Below are 24,045 nucleotides of genomic sequence, written 5' to 3' on the forward strand. Positions count from 1 at the left end.
TTTTTTTAAAGTCTGTGACTGAGTCAGGACAGAACAGAACTTGCACTCTAATTCTGCCTTCCACTGAATTTCTGGAAAGTCACACAGCTTTCTGTTTACTTTTCTGAGTTACCTGAGACACTAAAACAGAGCATTTTGTAACAGTTACATTGTCTTCTCTGTGTTCTCCAACACCTGTGCACCAGAGATGCTTTTTTTTGGGGGGGAGGGTGTTGAGGGGTGAGGTGTCATCAAGGAAGAGGACCTGATGCCACCTCGGAGAGCCCTTCAGGAAACGGCGTGGGAGGGACACGCCCTGAACACCAACTCAGCACAACGGGGGAGACCAGGACCGGACTCTCGTTAATCACAGACGCTGCCACAGCAGCCAGACAATGGCCAAATTGTACTCACTTACAGTCTGGGTAGCTGAATAAGTCAAACCTCTAAGTGCAGCTTCGACTTCTAGAAGCCCTAGCTGGGGCCCCAGGAAACAGTTCAGCCAGAGAGTCAGGCTTTTGGTCCCCTGAACTCACCTGATGTGAATTTCCCCCCCTCCACGTAAGACAATTATTTCACTAAAAAAAATTTTTTTTTAAGTTTTTTTTTTTGCTGTGATGGAAATCAAACGTAGGACCTTACATATGCTAAGTAAGCACTTTACCATGTAAGCTACGCCCCCCCCCCTCCCATAATTACTTCCAACCAAAAAATTCTGTGAGATGCTTATCTCAAATGAACCAGCAAAAAGCCAGAAGTGAAGCTATGGCTCAAGTGGGTGAGCACCAGCCTTGAGCACAAAAACTGAGGGACAATGCCCCGGCCCTGGGTTCAAGCCCCAGGACCAGTACACACACACACACACACACACACACACACACACTCTCTCTCTCTCTCTCTCTCTCTCTCTCTCAAGTTCTTCAAATGAAGGGGGAAATATAGGCTACTATTAACAACTTTATTTGGAATATGGATGGGGAACCAAAAGTAGTTTCTCTGAGTAAGATCAGCCAGTCTTAATGTCTTCTTTAACTGCCAGGTGGCACTTCTGTAACTACTCGGCATTTTCTGTATCTTGCACGAAGTGACATCACAAAGGTGTTGTGTGCCTTCTTCTGCCCATGAGGTCTTCAAGCAGAATTCCCTCCTGTGCTCATACACACTCATGCACGCACATACCTGCTGGACGAACCTCAAATATTTTTTTTTTTGTCGGTCGTGGGGCCTGAACTCTGGGCCTGGGCGCTGTCTCTCAGCTCTTCAGCTCAAGGCTAGCGCTCTACCACTTGAGCCACAGCACCACTTCCAGCTTTTTCTGCTTATGTGGTGCTGAGGAATCAAACCGAGGGCCTCATGCATGCAAGACAAGCGCTCTACCACTGAGCCACCTTCCCAGCACCCAAACCTTGAATCTTTTTGGTGATGTACTACGACATTACTGAACCCCTCCACACGTGGATTTCTGTTTCCACGGAGAACGCACATACCTTTGGGCTGGGAAGTCTGGTTCTCTGCCTGGCCGGGAGTCTGTGCAAAGTCCTGCATGGGGAGAGAGGTGTACAGGAAGCCGTGAGCACTGTGGCGGCCGCGGCCACGCCGACCCCAGAGCCCAAGTACAGAAACTATGGGTTCCGGCTTCTTGTACACTGAAACTAAATAGCGGCCACTTAAGTTTGCTAAATATTATGTTGCTGCCTTCCTTGGAAATGACAGCTTAATTTTATACTCAAAGAACACTCTAAAACTTAAGCCAAATGTACTGTCTTAAACTACTGGTAGATTTCTATGGCTTTATTTTCCCCTATTTGAGACAGGATCTAATTATGCAGCCCAGGCTGGCACTGAACTCTCAAATCTGCTGGATCTTACTCAGATGGGTGTGTACCACCATGCCTGGCAAGATTTTTGTTTCTAAAACAGGGTCATTTTGCAACTAAATGTTTTGTTATTATTATTATTATTAGCATATACGCATTGTACGATGGGGAGTATCAACTCGACATTTCCACATGTGTATATAATACATTCCAATTAATCTCACTCCTCTATCACTCTCCCTTTCTCCCTCAAACAATTTCAATAGGTCTCCTTGTTCTTTTTTCATATGTGTAAGCAATCTGCTCTGCCCCGTCAGCCCAGCCCGTGCCCCCCACTCCCCAACAAGCCTATTTCTCTTTTCCCGCCTCCTATTGATAAATGACTTTCATTATATATAAACAGCTTTCTTTATATATCTGAAACCAAAGCTTCAATTCTTAATTTTACTTTTGTATGGAAAGAATGAGGTATACAATATGTAAATCTTCAGAAAACTATCAAACTGTCAGCCCTCCTGTTGGTATCATTTTCACGTGACTATTAAATGTCTAGAGCCACTGTGTCAATTAAAATTCAATGTATACTTATTTCTTTGAGCACAGCCATTTACAGAAAAGTTGACTTCTCTAAGATGCTATCCTAAATAAACAATATAGGAAATTTCAGTAGCATTTTTACCTTTTGTGTGTTACATATGGATTTTTTTTTCAGAACAGAGAAAGGGACATAATTTGTTATAACATCAGATTAAAATAGGAAATATAACCTTTATTTTAGATTCTGATCTCATCTGTATTTTTTATTTGCTCTTTGAGTTAGGGTCTTTCTATGCAGGCTAGACTGGCCTCAACCTCCTGAAAACTGTCAGTGGTATTGTTAAGAACAGGAGAAAGTAAGAAACTTGGTTACTGATCACTTCCCTAGGCCCTAGGCCTGCGGGCTTTCTCCACAGTGCTCTCCCTACCTGGTGAGCCTTTTGTTTTGCTTTTTGTTGGTTTTAATCAAAGAGCCTGAGGCAGGAGTTTGTGGTTTCTTTCTTTCTTTTTTAAAAATCTGTTTTAGTTACTGCTAGTTTCCAGTGCCTACAGGCATGGTACACACAAAAAAACTTCCAGTTGGATTCAAGAACAAATATTCTGATTGAAAAAGATCACAGCACCAATTCTCTATCAAGCATTTGCTATTTCATTTACTTAGGAAAGGTCTAAGAACACAGGAAGAACCCTGTGTGGATTTGGTGGGCAGCCACTAGAAGAGTATCAAGACTTTTAGTTCAATAAGACACACTGGAAATTCACACTTGTTGATAATCTAAATATCTGACTTGATTTTTTTTTTGGGGGGTGGGGGAATGGAACAAACCCAGACTCAAATGTAAAAAGTAAGCTGAAAATAAAAAGATTTGTAACTGCTCTGGCTGTGTGTGCTCATTGATCATCTACTAGAGGACAGTTTAGAAAACAGAAACCTCTCCTTGTCTAAGGTAAAGAGGGCTCAGGGACTAGAGCTCTCTTCTAAGGGCTGCCAACCGAGCGTGTGGACGGCAGCATTGGGCAGCGCTGTCCGCACTGGCTGGAAGGAGACGCGTTGCGTTGGATGCTCCGCTCCTGCACGGTTCCACTTTCTCTTTCGCTCTGACCAGCAGAAAGCATCGCTTCCCATGTCGCGTGTCAGAACTGGTTTTCGGCCTCACCATTGGAAAGAACATGCAATCCTTTCAGAAACTACGGATCGACAGTGACAAAAACACCTCATAGCTCAGAACAATCCACTCGGTTTTTCCTGGCAGTGGGCTGCATTCATTTAGACATACTAATTCCGGCCTACTAATACACAAATAAGAGGCTATATGTAAAACAACAACAGATTTTTATCAGAGAATCCGACTTAGTTACAAATTGAAATTCAGTTAAAGAAGTGAAGAGTTAATTGATCTTCTGTGGTTCCGTACCCCAAAATTACGAGAAACGGAACAGGCAGGGCCTTCGCAGACCTTTCTCCAGTGGGTTCCATTTCAATAATGGCAGCCCTCCCACCCTCCTCTCCCCCCACCCTCATTGCCACCTGGGTTCTATGCACGAGAGCTTAGAGACTAGCCTGCTCCCCCAGAAATGCATTTTTAGGCAGAGAAGATAGTGTAAAAGGAGGGAAGAGGGCGGGGGCTCCTGGCGAGCTGGTACCTGAATGAAGGTGGCCAGTAAGACACAGCTCATCTCCTGCTCCAGAATGACCTTGTTCTGACGGTTGTTGTAACAGGCAGCGAGAAGTGAGGGGAAGAGCACTTTGATGAGCCGGGGGTCGCTGAAGTACGGGAAAGGCAGCTGGCAGAGTTTCTGTAGCACCGTGGGATGGCGGCCCGACTGTACGATTACCTGCAGGAGGTGGGGAGGGGAGGAGGTGGAGGGGAGGGGGAAGAGGAGGAGGAGGAGGGGGAAGAGGAGGAGGAGGAGGAGGAGGAGCAAGGTTAGTTGCCAAAGGCTCCTGCCTGCCTCAGGCAGAACCTCCAAAAATAGACTGGAGGAATCAAAACAGGAAAGTCTGCTGGCTCCCCACTAGAGCCTTAAGTGATATTTGAAAAAGAGCAGAAAAAAGAAATCTCCTTCCCCAACTTAAAGAAAAGATCCCAGGCATTCTGTAAGTCATTGAAGATGATTACAGCCAGGCACCAGAGCTCTTGCCTATAATCCTAGCTAGTCAGGAGGCTGAGATGGGAGAATCATGGTTTGAAGCCAGTCAGAGCAGGAAAGTCTGTGAGACTCTTCTTTCCAATTCAAGCCGGAAGTAGAGGTGTGGCTTAAGCGGTAGTGCACCAGCCTTGGGTGAAAAAGTTCAAGGACAAGGCCGTGGGCCCTGAGTTCAAGCCCCAGTAAAGGCATAAACCCAAACGATGAGCTAATAGAAGGATCAGCTTCCAAGGAGGAAGGATGCAAAATGGGATGCACACTGCTTTCTCCAAGCACTCTCCACCCCCGGGAGGCTTGGCGGTCCTGCTCCCCACAGCCTGCGAAGAACCAAGGCTCCCAAGAAAGCCAGATATGGTCTGTGCTGCGGCCCCGCCCACTGCAGGCTAACCTAGCTTGCCTGTGTGCACCAGATGGATTCCGTATGGGGGGCCCGGCCTAGGAGGAGCAGGGGATCCCTCCCTTGGAGGGGGGAAGGGGGGGCAGCCTCAGCCAAGGCAGGCTCAAAAATCTCCCTGTCCAACCCATACCGCTTATCTGGGCTTCCATCAGTGCCCTTGACTCTGAAAGGGGAACTGTTTAGATAACTGAGACCCGTTGTCTCGAAGCAGTCTGGGTTTACAACTGTGTACATTTTCCGAAGTAGAGCGATGCAATGAATGGGCTTGCCTCCCTGAGAAACTAAGACATGCTACAATCAGATCTGTTTCAAGTAACGTTTGATTAGACAGTTCTAATAGGAAAGAGCTGGGTGACTCAAGGCACCGATTCCTGAGACAGGAAGAAGCTCTGAGCAGCTTAGCAACACTGTAAAACCGGGGGTCAGGACTGTAAATTGTCCTCTGAGAAACCCGATTTTACAGGTACACAGCTAGACAGGGCTGCCTTCAAATTAAAACCAGAGGACCGAATGGACCAGCAGAGGCAGGAGGAACATAAATTACAGGGATTTACAAGTTTTCAAAGTACTTTTAACAATGCTTTAAGAACACATTCTCAGATGATAATGCAGTTGGGTTTAAGGACAAAATCAACAAGGTAATAGTTCACATATTTTCGTTCCATAGCTAAAATGACATCAAAAAACCTTCAGAGACGGGTGCGAGGGTTTTGTTAATGCCTTCAAATCCACACGGAATTTTAAAGATTGGCACCAGCTGACCCTTCCCTCCAATGTGGTACTGCCAGTGCCCGAACTAGCTGAGAAAAATACACCCTAGGGGTGGATTGTATTGATAAAGCATTTGCTTAAATCTGTGCTTTAATTATTAGCTGCATATTTTGTAACACAGCCAAATGCTCACCACTTTAGAATTTATAATGATACGATTATCAGAGGTTCCTCCATACCTCCTGCCCTTTGTTGGACAAAAATTAAGATGAGTTTTTCTTTGAACCTTCCTTGTTAAAATGCTATTATTGCCTAGATGCCAATAGCTCCTGCCTAAAACCCTAGCTCCTTAGGAGGCTGAGATCTGAGGCCGGTGGTGCACAGCCAGCTGAGTAGGAAGGTCTGTGAGATTCTTGTCTCCTCTTAACCAGCAAAGAGCTGGCAATGGAAGTGTGGCTCAGATGGTAGAGTGCCAGCCTGGGGCGAAAAAGCCAAACAAGAGTGCAAGGCTCAGAGTTCAAGCCCCAGCCCCAGCACTCACACACACAAAAGGTAAATCGTGCTTTACCTGAGAAGACATTAAACTGGCCAATGTGCCTGGCCCAGGTGCCATGTTAAGGCCAAAGTCTGTGATTCCTTCTTGCTAGCAAATAAAAATTCCTGCTGAGTGTGCCCAAGAACTTCATTAGTGATCCACTGCCTGGATCAGAGCCTCTGTGTGTGTGCGCATCTGCACCAGCACTGGGGCTTAAACTCAGGGCCTGGACACTGTCCCTTAGCTTTTTCATTCAAGGCTAGCACTCTACCACTTGAGCTACAGCTCCACTTCTGGCTTTTTCTTAGTAGTTAATTGGAGATGAGAGTCTCACAGACTTTCCTGTCCTGGCTGGCTTTGAAGCACAATCCTCAGAACTCAGCCTCCCAAGTAGCTCGGATTACAGATGTGAGCCATTGGTGAGTGACTGGCTTCAGAGTGACTTTACAGAGATCACTGGGTGTGTGGTCTTTGGATTAGAGACCATGTTCATGGGTATAGGCAGTTTGGCTACTTTGAGCTAAAGAGATCTGACCATACAAGCATCCAGGACAGTGCCCACTTAATGGGAGGAGGCTGAGGGTGAAGACTCCAAGGTAATGTCCTTTGATTCCCATTTCAGACAGTATAGGAAGATGCAGTCAGGAGGTCTGGCAAGGGGCCACCCTGTAGCATGAAGACTTGGGTTCATGCACAGAGGGGTGACAGTTGGCTGAATGATGCTAAGCATGTCCCGGGGGAAGGGGCTGCAGGCACCTGGGCGGAGCTGCCAGGACCAGGGCGGAGCTTGACTCAGTCTCACCACGCCTACTCAGCCACAGGGGGCCCAGCACCCCTGGGGGCCGCCTTTCATGCTCTGCACCATCAGTAGGAAGTCATTGGAGTAATAAAGTCACAGAGCAGCAGCGTCTGGCTGAAGAAATGAACAGCCTGTTGTGGATCGTGGCAGCCTCATGATGCAGTGTTCCATCTGCTGTCCTCATGGGCCTGGAAGTAGGTCGCCTCTGCTCACCCAGAGTGCCAAGTAGAAGTTACCCCTGTGCCTGGCCAGGCTTGCCAGCACTCCTGTGCTTTCCCGTAACCAATGACATGGAGTGGCCAGGCCGTCGACTTTGCTGGCCACTGACCTCAGTCACAGCCAGCATGCAGGGAGTGCTTTGGCCTCAATAATGAGAAACTGTCCACCCCAGGCTCAGCAGGGTCTAGGAAGATGAAGAGAATTTAAAGCGATCTCCAGATCCCAAGAGGCTGAATGTGACCTGGGCCTGACTTGTTTAAACCAGGTGCTAACCACAGAGCTTGGCAATCTGAAGACAATGAAGAACATAACCAAGAATGCTGCTTCTAGCGGGTGCTAGCTGCTCAAGAGGCTGAGATTGTAGGATCCTGATTCAAAGCCAGCCAGGGCAGGAAAGTCCATGAGACTCTTATCTTCAATGAACCAGCAAAAAGCTGGAGGTGGAGCCTGTGGCTCAAGTGAGTGGGTGAGGCCCTGAGTTCAAGCCCAGTACTGACACAAAAGCTCTGTAAGCATATATATTCCTTCTCACTGAGTCTGAGATCATATGGAAACAATCCAATCCTGTCTGAACAGAAGCGGGCTTCAAGGCTCTCTCCATCCTGGAGAATGGACCATGGGCGACACAGCCTCCTCTTTTGATCCTCTAAGCAGAGACTAGAGGTGTAGTTCCACAGTTCTTGAAGAAATACATCTTCTCCAATATCCTGCCGACTTATCACTTTTGGGGGTGTCAGATGAGAAATGCACCCTTAATGACCTCACTTAATTAAGTCCTACCTTAAATGCAGTCACCCAGGGGGTGGTGGGCTTTCGCATGTCCATTTGGGGCTGGCATGTTAGTTCAGGATGAAGCACAGCCCCGGTTCACTCATTTGGCTCTCCTGGGCCCGCTCTGTTAGGAAGGCTCCTAAGACACTAAGCAGGTTCACTGTATAGCTCATGGCCTTTTTCTGGGCCTGGGTCGCTCAGTGATCATGAGGTTGAAGCCACAAGCACTAGAGTGCTGGTCTTAAGTAGTTGTGGATTCTTGGTCTGGCGTGGCCAGGGATATGCCGTGGTCACTAAGCTAGTTTGAGTCTTGGAGTTCATTGTGTGTGTGTACATGTGCGTGTGGATATGAGCACTGGGGCTGGAATTCAGGCTCTGGGTCCCTTAGCTTTTTTTGCTACCGCTTGGACCACAGCTCTATGTCTGGCTTTTTGGTGGTTAATTGGAGGTAAGAGTCTCCTGGACTTTCTTGCCCAGGCTGGCTGCCAATGTGATCCTCAGATGTCAGCCTCCTGAGTAGCAAGGATTACAGGTGTGAGCCACCAGCGTTGGGCTCACAGTCCTTCTATATAAGCAGTTGGATGGTGGTGGGGCTTCAAGATTCAGAGGAAGACTCAAGGAGACAGTGTCTGTGACCACAAAGTGTGGGGCCCAGCAAGTGCTGCCATCCTCCTACCCCATCTTTCCCTCTGGCAGAAGCAGGCTCTGCTCCCCAGCTGGGCACCGGAGGAGCCATGGCTGAGGTTTCTCCCCGGCCCGGCCTCGCGGGGCAGAGCTGTGCCCGTAGAACGGGGAACGCCAGCTAGGACCTGGTGGTGACTAAGTAGGAAATGTGTTCTGACAGTTCTGAAGAGAAAATCCCTGCGTAAGCATGATCAAGACGCACAGCTAAGTAGCTGGGAGATGCAGAGGCTTTGGCCACTGCGGGCGAGGCTGGGGTGCCAGACTGATCCGTGTGGGGGCAGGGCAGGGCAGGTTGGCCCAAGCTCATGGGTGGCGCTGTAGACTCCACTGAGATGAAGCACCGGCATCCCTCCATGACCACACAGGCCTTCCCAGAATGCCCTGGGCGCCTCCTTCCTTTTCAGCAGCTTGAGGACATGGCGGCCCTTACCCATCTCCCTTCAGAGGCAGACACTGTGTCCTCTATTTCTCTGTGGGAGGGCAAGGCTCAGAGGAGGCCCTCCAACTTATTAGGACAAACAAAAGCAAAGTGACAGAGGCCACTAGCTAATAAATTAATTAGTGCCTGTGGGAGAATCCTGCCCCATTTCTCCCACGGTGCTCAGGCTCTGACTTGGTAGTCCCAGTGGACCTACAGCCTGTTGCCTGAGGCTTGTGTAGCTCATCCCTAAAGAACAGATTCCCTGGCCACGTGCTCAGGCCTGTAATCCCAGCTACTTAGGAGGTTGAGATCTGAGGAGCAAGGTTTGAAGCCAGTCTGGGTAGCAAAGTCCATGACACTCTTCTCTCCAATGAACCAGCAAAAAGCCAGAAGTGGAGCTGTGGCTCAAGTGGTAGAATGCTAGCTTTGAGCACAAAAGCTCAGGGACAGTGCCCAGGCCCTGAGTTCAAGCACACACACACACACAACTGATTCTGTGATGGTGGTAAGTGCTAACTTACCAGGCACAAGGCCCAGAGTTGAATCCCCATCACTAGTGCTACCACCGCAGCCAGCACTCCAGAGGGCCACAAAGCTGACACTAGCCAGGCCTATATAGAGAGACCCCATCTTACCACTCCCTCTCCGAAAAGGAAGGGGTTTTCGGATAAGCTATCTCCTTCTCTAAAAGAAAGCTGGGATTGCAAACTTCAGGGGGGACTGACCTGGTGAAGAGGAACGGTCTGGAGAAGTTCTCCCTCTTCTGTGGACATGGGCCACACTGTGTCATGTCGTGAGAAAGAACTCAGGGCACTCACGCTGCAGAACCTCCCCCATACCCAGCACCAGGGGGAGCCCATCCCTGGGTGAGCATGGGTTTTTGTTTTGTTTGTTTCTTTCTTTGAGACAGACAGGCTTTCAAACTATGAGTAGCAGCAGTAGTAGTAGTAGGGGGTTGGGCCTCCTGCCTTGGCCTCCTGAGTGCTGGGATTATAGAAATGAGCCACTGGTGCCGGGCTCTGGTCTTCAGTTTTTGAAACAAATATGCTGTTATTCAAAATCGATTCTTAATGTTCAATACAAAAGTTATATAACAGGAAAAACAAAGAGTGGAGGTCACTGAATGGCCCTGAGAAATACAACAGCCCATGGGACATTCGAGGCCTTCACATCTGTAGAATGACAACTGTCTCCTGAACTCCAGGGACTCCCCCGTGGAGTGGCCAGCAAGGTGCAGACCGCCCACGCGCACGCTGTGTTCATGGAGGACAGTCTCTGTCTTCTGTCCTGCACTGTGGGCACTGGAGTCAGCAGGGAAGGGGGCAAGCTGGCCTCTGAGCATTCACTCTGCCTAAGCATGGGCGAGACACCCAAGACCGGTCCCTGCCCCACCATGACTGGGCTAGCCACACAGTCAGGTCAGCTGTGGAGAGCTGTGTGAGCAACTCAGCTTAGCAGTTCACTTCAGAAGCAAAGCCAGTGGGAAGGGTGTGCCGGCCTCTAGTAGACTAGAACCAGCAAATCAGAAAGGAGATTGTTGGAGCTACACTGGCAAATGGACGGGAAGATGGCTGGCTGCCGGCACCAAGAAGCACAAGGATAGGAATTCATGTTATTTCTAGCAGAAATGGGAATCTAAACGCCACCTGGAATCGGTTGATGGAAAAGCAAGCATTCTACCATTTTTCTTTCACTTGGACTTGGAGCAAGTTTATAGTGTACGAAAATATCTTACAAACAAACAGCTTACTTAGTACTCTATACTTGAACATTTTTCTTCCACAGACATGATCATCCTCATGTAGTTAATATAAATGTATATATCCACATACATATATGTATATACAAATAACATACAATGCATTATATATGTGTGTGATGCACACATTATATATGCATCTATGTTTACACACTAGCATCCAAACACATGTATACACACATATAGATATCCATTAACTTTGGGAAATGAAGGAATGAATGAGCTTTTGGTACCCAAACCTGACTCTAGAACCTAGGGCCTACCCGTCCCAGAGCCGCTGAGGCCAGACAATACTGTGGGAATTTGTAAGAACATCAGCCTGGCACTCTGGCTGGCCCCCTATCTTAGCCATGGGCCCCATGGCACAATGGTCCAGGGGCTGGGGTGGGGGTGGGGCAAGGCCATCTCTTTCAGCATGTTAAACCTCAGGCAAACCAGTTCGGTGGGTCGATCAGGATGGTAGGGTGAATGGAGTATGGAGCCAGACAGGAATTTCTTGTGCCTGAGAATTCTGATTTGTTTTTTTCCCCCTTTCTTGTCAAGAGACACGATGTCCTCAATAGAGGGGCAAAAATAGGTGTCTAGACATCTAAATTCATTACAACAGACAGCTAAGAGAGTCTGTAAATCATTGGAACAAAGGAGATTTTTTTTTCTTAAGCGGGACAAAACAAAGCAGTTGTTGCATTCCTCTGCACAGAACGGCCCGCCACCGCGCTGGAGCGAGGCAGGCAAGGCGGCGCGACCCCGGGCTGCTCTCCTTTGCTTATGCCACGTCTGTCACACCTAGAGCCCGGGCCCAGAACACAGCAGCGTGACAGAGGGGACTTGAGGCTGGTGACCCGCAGGCCCCCGCCGCCCACATTGGTTTTTTTAATCTGATGTGTGTGTGGGGGGGGGGGGCGGTCAGTTGGTAAACCTTAATGTCTTGGGAGAAAAACTTGAAGTCTGTCTACATACTCAGACCCAACTCAGAGCAGAGAAGCACACCTATTTCCCTGGCTAGCCCCGCAAAGAAACTCCTTGCCTTGAAAACTTGCCTCTACCTTCAGATGATTTCTGAGACTGAACTCAGGGGTCTTGGCAGAGGGTGAGGGAGGTAGCAGTCTTTGAGCAGTGGCCTCCCCGCCCCCCTCCCCGCCCCCCCTCCCTGGTGGCCCCACAATTCATTGCTGCCTGGCAGCGGCAGGGCACTGAGGAGGAAGGAAAAAGGAGGGGGAAGACGCATGGTGGCTCACACCTGTCATCCTAGCTACTCAGGAGGCTGAGATCTGAGGATCACCGTTCACTGCCAGACAGGGTGGAAAGTCCATGAGACTCTTATATCCAATTAAGTATCAAAAAAGGCAGACTCAAGTGATAGAGCGCTAGCCTAGAGCACAAAAGCTCAGAAACAGTGCCCAGGCCCTGAGTTCAAGCCCCAGAACCAGCAAAAAATCCAAACCCAAACCCAACACCTCCTCCTGATGACCCTGATAGGGTTTCCTTCCTCCTTCACCTCCTTCTTCTATTTATTTATTTATTTACTTATTCATTTATTTATTTATTTATGCTAGTCCTGAAGTTTGAACTCAGGGCCTGGGCTCTGTCCCTGAGCATTTTTGCTCAAGGCTAGTGCTCTACCACTTTGAGCCACAGCTCTACTTTGGCCGTTAACTGAAGTCTCACAGACGTTCCTGCCCAGGCTGGCTCTGAACTACGATCCTCAGATCTTAGCCTCCTGAGTAGCTGGGATCCTAGGTGGGAGCCACAGGCACCCAACAATCAGGAGAGGTTTAACCAATGGTTGGGGGCGTGACTTCTCTGAGGTGTTGAGAGTCAGGTGATCTTAGAGAAACATGGTGACTGGCTCTCTTGCATGTCTCTGGGCAAACAGTGAGAAGACCCCACTCATAGCTTCTGGATGCCACTGGTGGGGAGCAGTGGGTAGGAAGCAGCTCTGGGCAGGTCCTCATATTCTACCCCACAGGAGACAAAGATGTTCCAACCCAGCAGCACCTGCTCGTGGTACAGGGCCTCTGTGGCCCAGTCCAATGGTCACCCCCATTCTCCACAGGCTGGGGTGGACCCTCGCCTCCAAGCCTGTGCACAGGTCTCATGCCTGGGGCTCTATGCCAGGTTCAGCTCAAAGCTCCCTGTCCCTGCCAGGCTCCTGTTCTTCCCCATGCCCACCCTGTGTCCTGAAGTTTGAGCTCAGAGCCTGGGTGCTGTCTCTGAGCTTTTGTGCTCAAGACTAGTGCTCTGCCTCTTGAGCCACAACTCCAATTCTGGCTTTTTGGTGGTTTACCAGAGATAAGAGTCTCATGGACTTTTCTGCCTGGGCTGACTTTGAACAATGATCCTCAGATTTCAGCCTCCTGAGTAGCTGGGATGGGCACATGGTCAAAGCAGATAAGGGGAGGAGGAATGAGGGAGCAGTAAGAGTGTAGGTGCCACAGCTGTGGTCCTGAGGGTTTCCCTAGGGCAGGGGCGGGCAGCACCCTGAGGCTCCCGTTCTAGGTTAAGGCCTCCTTTCCATCTGTCACGCTGCCTACTGTATGAGGAAAAGATGTGGCTTATAGAAGCATGTTCTAAACTGCCTTCAAATGTGCCCTGGCTAGACTACTTCAAATACCAGGCCAACCCTAGAGCCAGGAGCATGGCGACTATATCCAAAGATCTGCTTCCATCTCTGCAGAGAACACTGTCTTAGCAATGATATAGCCGGGCTGGGAAGGTGGCTCAGTGGTAGAGCGCTTGCCTTGCATGCCTGAGGCCCTGGGTTCGATTCTCAGCACCACATAAGCAAAAAGCAAAAAACCAGAAGTGGTGCTGTGGCTCAAGTGGTAGAGCGCTAGCCTTGAGCTGAAGAGCTGAGGGACAGCGCCCAAGCCCAGAGTTCAGGCCCCACGACGGGACCCAAAAAAAAAAAAATGATATAGCCTTTCCATACCATTATAAATTTAACCAACTGCTCTGCTTTGGATTCTCATTTTTCTTTCCTCTCTGGTGGTACTAGGTGGTACTACTGTTTGAACGCAGGGCCTCTTACTCACTAGGCAAGCATTCTACCACTGCAGCACACCAACAGCCCTTTTCTGCTTTGTTTTTGTTTTTGCCAGTTCTGGGGTTTGAACTCAGGGCCTGGGCACTGTCCCTGAGCTTCTTTTGTTCAAGGCTAGCGCTCTACCACCTGAGCCACAGCACCACTTCTGGCATTTTCTGTGTATGTGGTGCTGAGGAATCAAACCCAGGGCTTCGTGCATGCTAGGCAAGCACTCTACCACTGAGCCACCTTCCCAGCCCCATGATGTTACATTTTGATATGAAGGGGGAGAGACTACAATATACTTTTTCCTAAGGAAAAAAAATGAAAAGAAAAAGTCATTATGTTAGAGATACCAGTTCAGACTCCCAACTAGTATATATTCTGATTTTTTTCTTTTTGGTGGGTGGTAGGGCTTGAACTCAGGACCTGGGCATTGTCCCTGAGCTTTTTCACTCAAGGCTAGCACTCTACTATTTTGACCCACAGTGCCACTTGCAGTTTTCTGGTGGTTCATTGGAGATAAGAGTCTCACAGAACTTTACTGCCTGGGGAGGGGGGGGGGGGGGCTCTGAACTGGAATCCTCAAATCTCAGCCTCCTGAGTAACTAGGATGACGCATGTTAGCTACCAGCAGCGGGCATATATTCTGATGTTTAATCCAGTCTCTCTTTTCTTCCTTTCTCTCTCTTTCCTCCTTCCCCTCTCCATCTGTCTCTCCTCCCCCCCTCACTGCAGGACTGAAAACACTGTCCATTCCAGAAGAGCGAGATGGAGTGTGAGGGAAGAGAGGCAAACTGGATGCACAGGACTTAACAATACCTTAAAACACACATATTTCAAATGGCTTTTGGCCACTTTAGCCTGCAGAGCTGGGGGCGGGGAGAAAAGCAGGTTAGCCAGCCCATTGGTGGATAGGTTTTTCTGGCTCCAAACCCAACAGCTGCCAGAGGCCAGGCGGGCGCTCCACACAGAGCCTTTCTGGGCTCATCGGCACTCAGTCTACGATGACTTGTATTTAATCATAAAAATATAATAGTAGTCAAATCTTTTTGTAGTTTCAGTTTACTGCTTTCTCAAGTGAAATAAATGGTCTCTCAGCTTTCTTCTGCTTTCATCTCTTGGCTCTAAGTATGGCAGGATCAGGTTCCAATTAAGGCCCATTAAATGCTCAGGTTGATTCATGCGAGCCCTTTTCCAGCTCCCCAGCACTCTCGGGGCACCTCCGAGCTGCTGGGAGGCATGTTTCCAAGTTAGCCACTGCCCACACAGGACAGATGTACTTGGGTATGAGGTCCCCTCCCCTCCACGCCTCCCCTCACGTGCCACCAGACCAGCCTCTGCCTATCACCTGCCAGCTAAGTCCAGCTGACCCAGCACACCTGGCCAGAGCCAGACTGACTGTCCCAAGGCCCCCCAAGGAGTAGGGGGGGCTCTCCCGGGTACCTCTACATGTTTTGGGTCCACAGTGGAACTCCACCCCCACCCCCCGCCCTGCCGGAGGCAGGGGACACCCAGAGCTTCTCTGATTTCCTAACAGATGGAGAAAGACGCTCTGGCAGCAGGGATGGCCAGTGCTGGGCGGTGTCCAGTGTCAGGGCTGAAAGACATTAGGCATTAGGGGCAGGGAAATCTGCTAGTGGAAGAGAATTTTTTTTTTTTTTCCAGTCCTGACATTTGAACTCAGTACCTGGCACTGTCCCTGAGCTTCTTTTGTTCAAGGCTAACACTACCACTTGAGCCACAGCACCACTTCTGGCTTTTTCTGGGTACATGGTACTGAGGAATCAAACCCAGGACTTCACGTATGCTAGGCAAGCACTCTACTGCTAAGCCATATTCCCAGTCCCAGGTGGAGAATTTTAAGAGCATCACTACCACTTGGTCTGGGCTAGGGAAGATGCTAATCACAAGGTAAATGGTTGGACTTCCTTCGAACAAGAACCCCTTTAGGTCTTCTTGATATGAACCTTAATAAGGGTTACCAATACGAGCCTTAATTAATTTGTGTTGGCACTGGGGCTTGAATCTGAGGCCCAAAGTTCTCACTTGCTTTTTGTACTCAAGGCTAACATACTACCATCTGAGCTACAGCTCTGCTTCTGGCTTTTTTTGGTGGTTCACTGGAGATAAGAGTCTCATAGACTTTCCTGTCTGGGCTAGCTTCAAACTATGACCCTCCGATCTCAGCCTCCTTAACAGCCAGGATTTCCTGCAGGACCTGCGGGTGCCTGTCTTGCTGCTGCTGTTCTGAAGCAGGGTCTGGTCTTAGGATGGAGCTTGGAAGCCATGACAAGCCTCATGTCACCCTGTGTCTAAGTAAGGCCCTCAGTGACTAACCTGTGACCTGCTTTCGTGGCTATTGCCAAGGAACTCAATGGAGTCCCAATATTTAATAACAGCCACGCCAGGTGCTGATGGCTGACACCTGTAAACCTAGCTACTACTCAGGAGGTGAAGATCTGAGGATCGTACTTCAATCCAGCCTTGGCAGGAAAGTCCATGAGACTCATCTCCAATTAATCACCAAAAAGCCAGAAATGGAGGTGTGGTGGAAGTGGTAGAATGCTAGCCTTCCTCAGCTCAGGGACAGCACCCAGGCTCCGAGTTCAAGACTCCGTGCTGGCACACACACATGAAAATGGTTTTTCCAAGATGAAGCTGTGGCTGCCTTTCATCTTCTACGCCGTGATGACAGACGGCGGATAACTGTTTTATGGACAGTTGTTTTACGGGAAGTTCTGAACCGAAGCTGACTGAATGCGAGGGAAGGATGGCTGATGTGTACTGTCTCATTTTCTTCCAGACCTCGGTGCCAGAGTCATGAGCTGGGGCTTCGGTCTAGGTGACCAGGCACACAATCAGTGCCTTGAAGATGATGCCCTCAGACAAGGGGGAGGGCAGCAGCTGCATCCCTTCCCCCGGGGCTTCACTATTTTATTCTCATAGTTGCCAGCAATCTACTTCAACTGGATTTATCTTGTTAGCCCCACCCCCTCCCGACTACCAGCCCTGGCCTAGGCCTATTTCTCTTTCCCCACCGCCCCCCAAGCTCCTTATTGGTCAACAATCAGCTGCCTTTCTTAAGTCCTTCCCACTCACGCCTGTCATCCTAGCTACTCAGGAGGTTGAGATCTGAGGATCGCAGTTTGAAGCCAGCCCAGGCGGGAAAGTGTGTGAGACTCAGATCTCCAATGAACCCCCAAAAAGCCAGAAGTGGAACTGTGGCTCAAGTAGTAAAGTGCTAGCCTTGAGAGAAAAAAAGAAATGAAGGGACAGTGCCTAGGCAGCAAGTTCAAGTCCCAGCACAATAAACAAAACCCCAAAAAGGTTCCCATGAGTTGGGACCTGTGTTATCTCATTGAAATCACATGACCAGCTAGGAAAATAGAGGTACTACTCCACAGAAAAGGAAACTGAGGCTCAGGTGCTAGGAAAGAGCTCAAGGATTTCAGGGCCTATGGTTTAGAGCTCAGGTTCGCGGCCCCAACGGTAGACTCCAGGAGTCCACTTCCTGCCCCTGTCCCACTGCCGTGTGGCTGTGGGCCCTGGAGGAAGGGCAGTGTCACCCAGCAGGATGCCACACCTGCCTCCCACCTGTGTTCTGCGCTCGTGGGCCTGGTCCTCAGCGCTCAGGCTCCTGAGTTGGTTCTTGTCCACCCTAGTTGGGTTTGCAGCCACTCATTGGGCTTGTGACCTCTCAGGTGACTTGTGGAAGTATGCGCACGTGGCACTCGACACTCACCTTGTGTAGGAGAATTCACAAGGTGAGCTAAGTCAAAGCTGCTTTCCATTTGGATTTGGGGAGGGAGGTGGTTTTATTCTAACTGGTGAGCACCGCTGGCTGGCAAATATCTCCATTCTTTCACCAGCCATGTCTCACTCACTTGAAGTCTTAAAATAAGTGTTCAGGCAGAGTTATTTTTAATGAAGAACTCTTTGTTCAACTTTTGGAGCCCTCAACCTCCCCCCCACCTCGACCCCAAGTCCCATATTTTTCTTTGGTGCTGTCACAGTGAGAGAAACTTGGTCCTAAATGGTTATATTGTGGGAATTCTTAGGGGCTTCCTTAGAAATGATGTCTATCTCCTGAAAAAAACCTGTAGGCCAGGTGTGGTGGGATGCCTACAATCCCCACACTTGGTAGCTGAGCAAGGAGGACCATGTGTTTGTGTGCTAGCTTATACAGCAAAACCTTGCCTCAAAGAAACCAAATTAAAAAACAAAAACACTAGCTTTTAAAAAAAAGACTGGAGGGGTTAGGCAGATGGCTCAGTGTTAGAGCGCTTGCCTTTGCATCCATGAAGCCCTGGGTTCAATTCCTCAGCATCACATAAGCAGGAAAAGCTGGAAATGGTGCTGTGGCTCAAGTGGTAGAGCACTCACCCTGAGCTGAAGAGCTGAGGGACAGCGCCCAGGCCCAGAGTTCAAGCCCCACTACTGACAAAAAATAATAATAATAATAAAAAAGAGAGGAACTGTACCAGTGACACAGAAAGAAAAAAAAAAAAAAAGCACAGAAACCTGAATGTTTGTGTGGCAGCTGAAGAGTGAGGACCCCACAAGGGGAGTGGGGGCCCCCGAGGGCTGGACCACCCCCTCCACCTCCCCTCAGCAGCCATTGGTTCTTGGGCGGGCTGGAAAGGGCTGAGAGTGTTTACCAGGTAGGCGTGGCCTAGGGCTGATCATCTTCCCATGAGAAAGACAAAGAGCACAGCAAGAATGTTTGCGCAGGATTTAGCTGGAATGGGATTCTGGAAAACTGCTTCTTTTTCTTTTTGGTTGTTTGTCTTTCAGGGGCTCAGGACGTTCCAGGCAAACCCTCCACCTCTAAGCTGTAACCCCTGCTCCTAACTGCCTCCCTCATAACACAACTCAAGGACTGGAAGGTAGCATGGTGGTAGAGCGCTTGGCTGACATGTATGAGTCCCGGGGTTCAAATCCTAGTACTGAAAACAAACTATACCCATGTCTCTTTCACCTGGAGATGGGAATAAACTAGGAAACTAGCTGGGCACTGGTGGATCATGCCTGTCATCCTAGCTACTCAGGAGGCTGAGATCTGAGGATTGCAATTCAAAGCCAGCCTGGGCAGGATGGACTTTGAGCACAGACACACAAAAAACTAGGAAAATGTTCCTGCTTCTGTATGCAGGGAAATACTGCCTGTGTAAAGACCACAGATTCGTCTTTAGGAGTCCTTAGTCAAATGAACATTTCCCCCCCTACTGTCACTGTCATCAAACTAACTGGGAAGATTTGGAGACCACGTGGTGCAGAGCCTCATGTCTGGCCTGCCAGCCCAAGCAGATGCTCCCGGAAGCCTCAGGAGATGCTGGCACAGGGAGGAGCAGATATACGATCCGAGAGCGCTGTACCACACAGAAGCTGGCTGGACCAAATTGGGCCAAAGGCACCATGCTTTCCAGCCACGACAGCACTGCAGCTGGCCTAGCTGGAAGCCGTGGGGTCTTCAAAACAAACAAAAGTGGCCACTAACGAAAATGAATATGCAAAGATGCTTATTCCCAATACAGCCATATGCAGGCAGGCAAATGATCTGTCATTGGAGTTAATTTAATTATCAGACCACATTTAATTATCCAATAGAGAATGTAAATGAAGGCAAGGGCTGACAGCACATACTCATTAGGTTCATTGGAATAATGAAATGGGAGGGGATTTCCAAAGAGTCATGAAAATGCCAGAACATGGAGGGAGGCTTTTGCTTAGAACAATGTTTTAATTAGAAACTACAGCTCCCTCGGTAACAGAAGATTAGTTCCATCAAGTCTGGGCATTACTTCCATTATCTCCGTTTCGCCTCCTCCTGCCAAGGGGCTTAGCCCTTCCACTTAATAGACTAAGTAGTGGCAAATACAAATTGGCAATCCTTTATGCAAAGCAGTTACCTAATGAAACAGACGTGGGCTGTGGCAAGATTTCAGGACCCTCTGGTCCCTAAAGACAAGCTGCTTCCCTGGTAGGAGTGAAGAATCCCCCATGGACAAACAGGTCCTCGAACGAACATGACTTCTGACTAACGATACAGAAATATTAAACGAACCGGGCGTCATAATTTCTCCCTCTGACGGTGAGAGGTGCCATCGGGTGAAATAAATTCCCTTCCCAGGGGAACGGGAGTGGGGGAAGGGACCCTCACGGGCAGCCAGCCAGTGAGGCCGAGCTCTGCCAGATGCCCACCAGTACAGGACTGAAGGCTCCAGGAATCTGGGGTAGAAGCTGGAGCCAGAGCTTACAACTGTACCTCCAGCTGGGAGCTGGTGGCTCACACCTAGAATCCTAGCCTCTCTGGAGGATCGAGGTTTGAAGCCAGCCCAGGCAGGAAAGGCTCTTATCTCCAATTAACTACAAAAAAAAAAAAAGGCGGAAGTGGAGCTGTGGCTTAAGTGGTAGAGCTTTAGCCTTGGGGCACAAAACTCAGGGACAGTGCCCAGGCCTTGAGTTCAAGCCCTAGGATGGGCACGCACATGCACGCGCGTGTGCGCACACACACACAGTCCCTCAACTAAAACCCAAAAACAAACCAACTGTACCTCCCAAGCCAATGCTTGCTTAGCAAACCACTAACTTTTTTTTTTGGGGGGGGGGGGGGTAGTGGTGGTGGTATGGGGTTGTAAAAAGGGCATTTAATAAAATGAAAACAAAAATATTGGCTTGTCAATTGTTCAAACTTTCCTAGCTCTCCTGGATGCAGCAGCAGTGACTACCTTAGCAACTTGAGGCTTGCCTGCCCGAGCTGCACAGCGCAGCAGCCCGAGCTGCACAGCGCAGCAGCCCGAGCTGCACAGGGCTGGACCTGGTGGGGGCCCGGCCTGAGCAGGGAGCACAGGCTTCTAGAACAGAAGCTGCGGAGGACCTCACAGAGCAAGGTACCTGACAACCCACCTGCCAGAAATCTCTCTGAGTGTCCCCTTCTGTTTGGGGGAGTCCTCCTCTGTTCGGGGAGTCTCCCTCTGTTCAAGGGAGCCAAGGAATATTACGTATTTAATGCGAAGCTGCCATGAAGTGGCCAGGCTGCTAGTTAAGCCGTCTGGTGCTCAGAAAGATCTGGGGTACAGTTAGGAGGGTCTGAAAAGAGGGGTACGAGGCCCCTACCTGGGAGCACACTGGTGTGTCTGGCTCAGGCACAGGGCTTGCAGTAATCCTTTCTCCATCCCTCTCCTATTTTTTGATTGTTTTCTTTTTTTGGTACCTGTACTGGCACTATCCATTTGCTTTTCAACTCAAAGCTGGAACTCTATTTGAGCTACAGTTCCACTTCTGGCTTTTTTTGCTGATTAACTAGACGCAAGAGTTTCAAGGACTTTCTTACCCGGGCTGACTTCTAACCTGGATCCTCAGGACTCAGCCTCTGAGTAGCTGGGAGGATAAGGGGGAGCCATACCTGGCTTCTCTCTATCTCTTTTATTTTGGTCAGTCATGGGGCTTGAACTCCTTGGCCTGGGCACTGTCCCTCAGCTCTTCAGCTCAAGGCTAGTGCTCTACCACTTGAGCCACGGCGCCACTTCTGGTTTTCTGGTGGTTAACTGGAGATAAGAGTCTCACGGACTTTCCTGCCTGGGCTGGCTTTGAACCTCAATCCTCAGATCTCAGCCTCCTGAGTAGCTAGGATTACAGGCATGAGCCACCGGTGCTCAGCATTTTTTACTTTTTAACAAAGATTGCTGCACTGCCTCAGAGTGGAATTGGCATTTTTTGCCCCCCCTCCCCCCCCCCCGCCCCCAAGCAGAGCATTCTGGGTGGCAAAGGGTTGAAACACCAGGACTGGCTTTTTTTCAAGTGAGCTCAGCTCTCAGCTATGATGTCCAGGTCTCAGTGACCCCTCTTCTTCCCTGATCGACAAGCTCTGGGCTCTTGGTCTCTTCTTCCTTCCTTGCTATTTTCCTTCCTTCTATTCCCCCTCCCTCCCTCTTTCTGCTTCTTCTTCCTCAATACCTTCTTCCCCCTTTCCCTTCCCTCCCTCCCTCTCATTTCTCTCTGTCTCCCTCTCTTTCTTTCTGTTTCTTTTCTCATTCCAATATACCTGGCTACCACTTTCCCTGGCCACCTCAGGTCTAACGCACCATCATCAAATACGAGTCCTATCGCAGTGGCTTGCACTCTGGCCAGCAGATTCGCTGAGAAGTGTTTATTCTTTCACACAGAGAGAATTCAGCTGTGATCTGATATCTGCGGGAACATCTCTGAAATCCCCGTACGAGCTGCAGCTTATCACCATGTTTATGCATAAAGTTTCAAACTATCCTCGACTGAAAATGTGCTGAAATAGTGGCACTTTTTACTGTGGGACTACACACAGCCAAATAGTATCTCACACACAAATTACTCAGCACTTTCTCAGAAGAGCAGGGTGTCATGATATATAGAGAAAACCACTTAAGTATCAAACAGGAAATTGTTAGGTAAACCATGAACGTCCACAGGAGATAAAGCCAGGCAGCCATTACAAAAAAAATTCCCAGCGTGTGATTCTGGCGTAGTGAGATGGGTAGAAAGCAGGGCAGGGAATATCTTCAAATATGCATTTTTTGGAAATGGCATTGTAGCTCAAGTGGTAGAGCGCTAGCCTTGAGCTGAAGAGCGCTCAGGCCCAGAGTTCAAGCCCCACAACCGACAAAAAAAAAAAAAAAGAAAATCAAACATGTTCACTGGGGGAAAACTGCCAGTGACTCTTGCGGACGGTGCGATCAGGAATAACCATCAACCTACTTTATTCCTTGCACCTGCCCTGCTCTTCTCATGATCTATAGGGAAGGTTTTGTAATCAGAAAAAGGAAAATAAAAAGACATTTAGTAGACTGAATGGATATATATGAAGAGGAAGAAGATCTGGATAGGAGATTTCCCTCAGCTGGACAGCTTTCTTCCTTCCCCTTCCTTCCCTCCCTCCCTCCCTTTCTTTCATTCCTCTCTTTCTTTCATCCCTTTCCCTCCCTTCCTTCTTTTCTTCTGTGACAAAACTGGGGCTTAAACTCAGGTCTTTGCATTCTCACTGAGCTTTTTTCTGGGAGTCACACCTCCCTTCCAGCTTTTTCCTGGGTAGCTAGAGATCAGAGTTTCAGGAACTTTCCTGTCCAGGTTGGCTTCGAACTTAAGATTCTTAACTCTTCTCTGGAGTAGCTAGGATTATAGTTATGAGCCACCACGCCCACCTCTGAGGCAGCTTGAACTCTGGGCCTGGGCTCTTGAACTCAAGGCAAATGCTCTACCACTTGGGCCACGGTTTTCTAGTTTATTAAGGAAATAAGTATCTCATGGAGTTTTCTGTCTGGGCTGGTTTTGAACCATGATCCTCAGATCTCAGCCTCTTGAGTAGCTAGGATTATAGGCGTGAGCCCCACAGGTGCCCAGCTATATTTTAATCATGGGATGCCCCTCTAAAACCAAGTGCATATTTCTCAGGGTGTGTGTGTGGGTGTGTGCGCGCGCACTGCCTGGTACCTAGGCTTAAACTCACCCTGGTGCTTGCCCTTAGTTATTTCCGCTCAAGGTACTCTACCACTTGAGCGATACCTACACTTTCAGCTCTTATTTTGCTAGTTAATTGGAGATAAGAGTCTCACAAACTTCCCTGCCCAGACTGGCTTTGAACCTCCATCTTCTGATCTCAGCCTTCTGAGTAACCAGGAATACAGGTGTGAGTCACCAGTGCCTGGCATACTCAACCTTTTTCTAGTGAGTGCATATTTTGCTCCTGTGCTTACTGAGGGTCCGCATCAACACGAATGTAGGAAATAAACCAAAATGCAGGTTGTAGTGTCTCTGAGAATCTAGAATGCTGCAATCATGCATTCTGGGCCTGTCTTTTCCCCTTGCCAGGCAGGCAACTCAGTGTGCCCGCTCTTAGTGTGCAGCAGTTTCTTGCCTGGGACTTGGCTTTGATGGCCCCAACCTCTCCTCTCCTCTCCTCATACACTGCTCTAGTGTGTGGTACACTTGTCTGAGGTTTGTCAAAAACAAAAGCCAGGAAGCACGAGTGAGCACAAATGGGTTGTTCAGAGACCTCTTTGTTTTTGGGTCCGGTTGTGGGGCCTGAACTCTGGGCCTGGACGCTGTCCCTCAGCTCTTCAGCTCAAGGCTAGCGCTCTACCACTTGAGCCACAGCACCACTTCTGGCTTTTTTTCTTTTTTTTGCTTATGTGGTGCTGAGGAATCGAACCCAGGGTCTCATGCATGCAAGGCAAGCGCTGTACCACTGAGCCACCTTCCCAGCCCCAGA

The 24,045-nt window shown here is 49.1% G+C and overlaps 1 protein-coding gene across 2 annotated transcripts in view; it reads right to left on the reverse strand.

The window, feature by feature from the left end:
• Positions 1-24,045, reverse strand: part of Scaper (S-phase cyclin A associated protein in the ER) — a 214,986-nt gene that overhangs the window by 1,979 nt on the left and 188,962 nt on the right. For both annotated transcript variants that reach the window (XM_042697751.1, XM_042697750.1), the window contains exons 30-31: positions 3,978-4,169; positions 1,467-1,518 (exon numbers count right to left, since the gene is read on the reverse strand). In XM_042697751.1, the coding sequence (XP_042553685.1) occupies positions 1,467-1,518; positions 3,978-4,169 (244 nt within the window). The remainder of the gene's footprint in view (positions 1-1,466; positions 1,519-3,977; positions 4,170-24,045) is intronic.

This window comes from Dipodomys spectabilis, unplaced genomic scaffold, assembly GCF_019054845.1.
Source record: "Dipodomys spectabilis isolate Male_0828 unplaced genomic scaffold, ASM1905484v1 ptg000228l, whole genome shotgun sequence".
Taxonomy (NCBI): Eukaryota; Metazoa; Chordata; class Mammalia; order Rodentia; family Heteromyidae; genus Dipodomys; species Dipodomys spectabilis.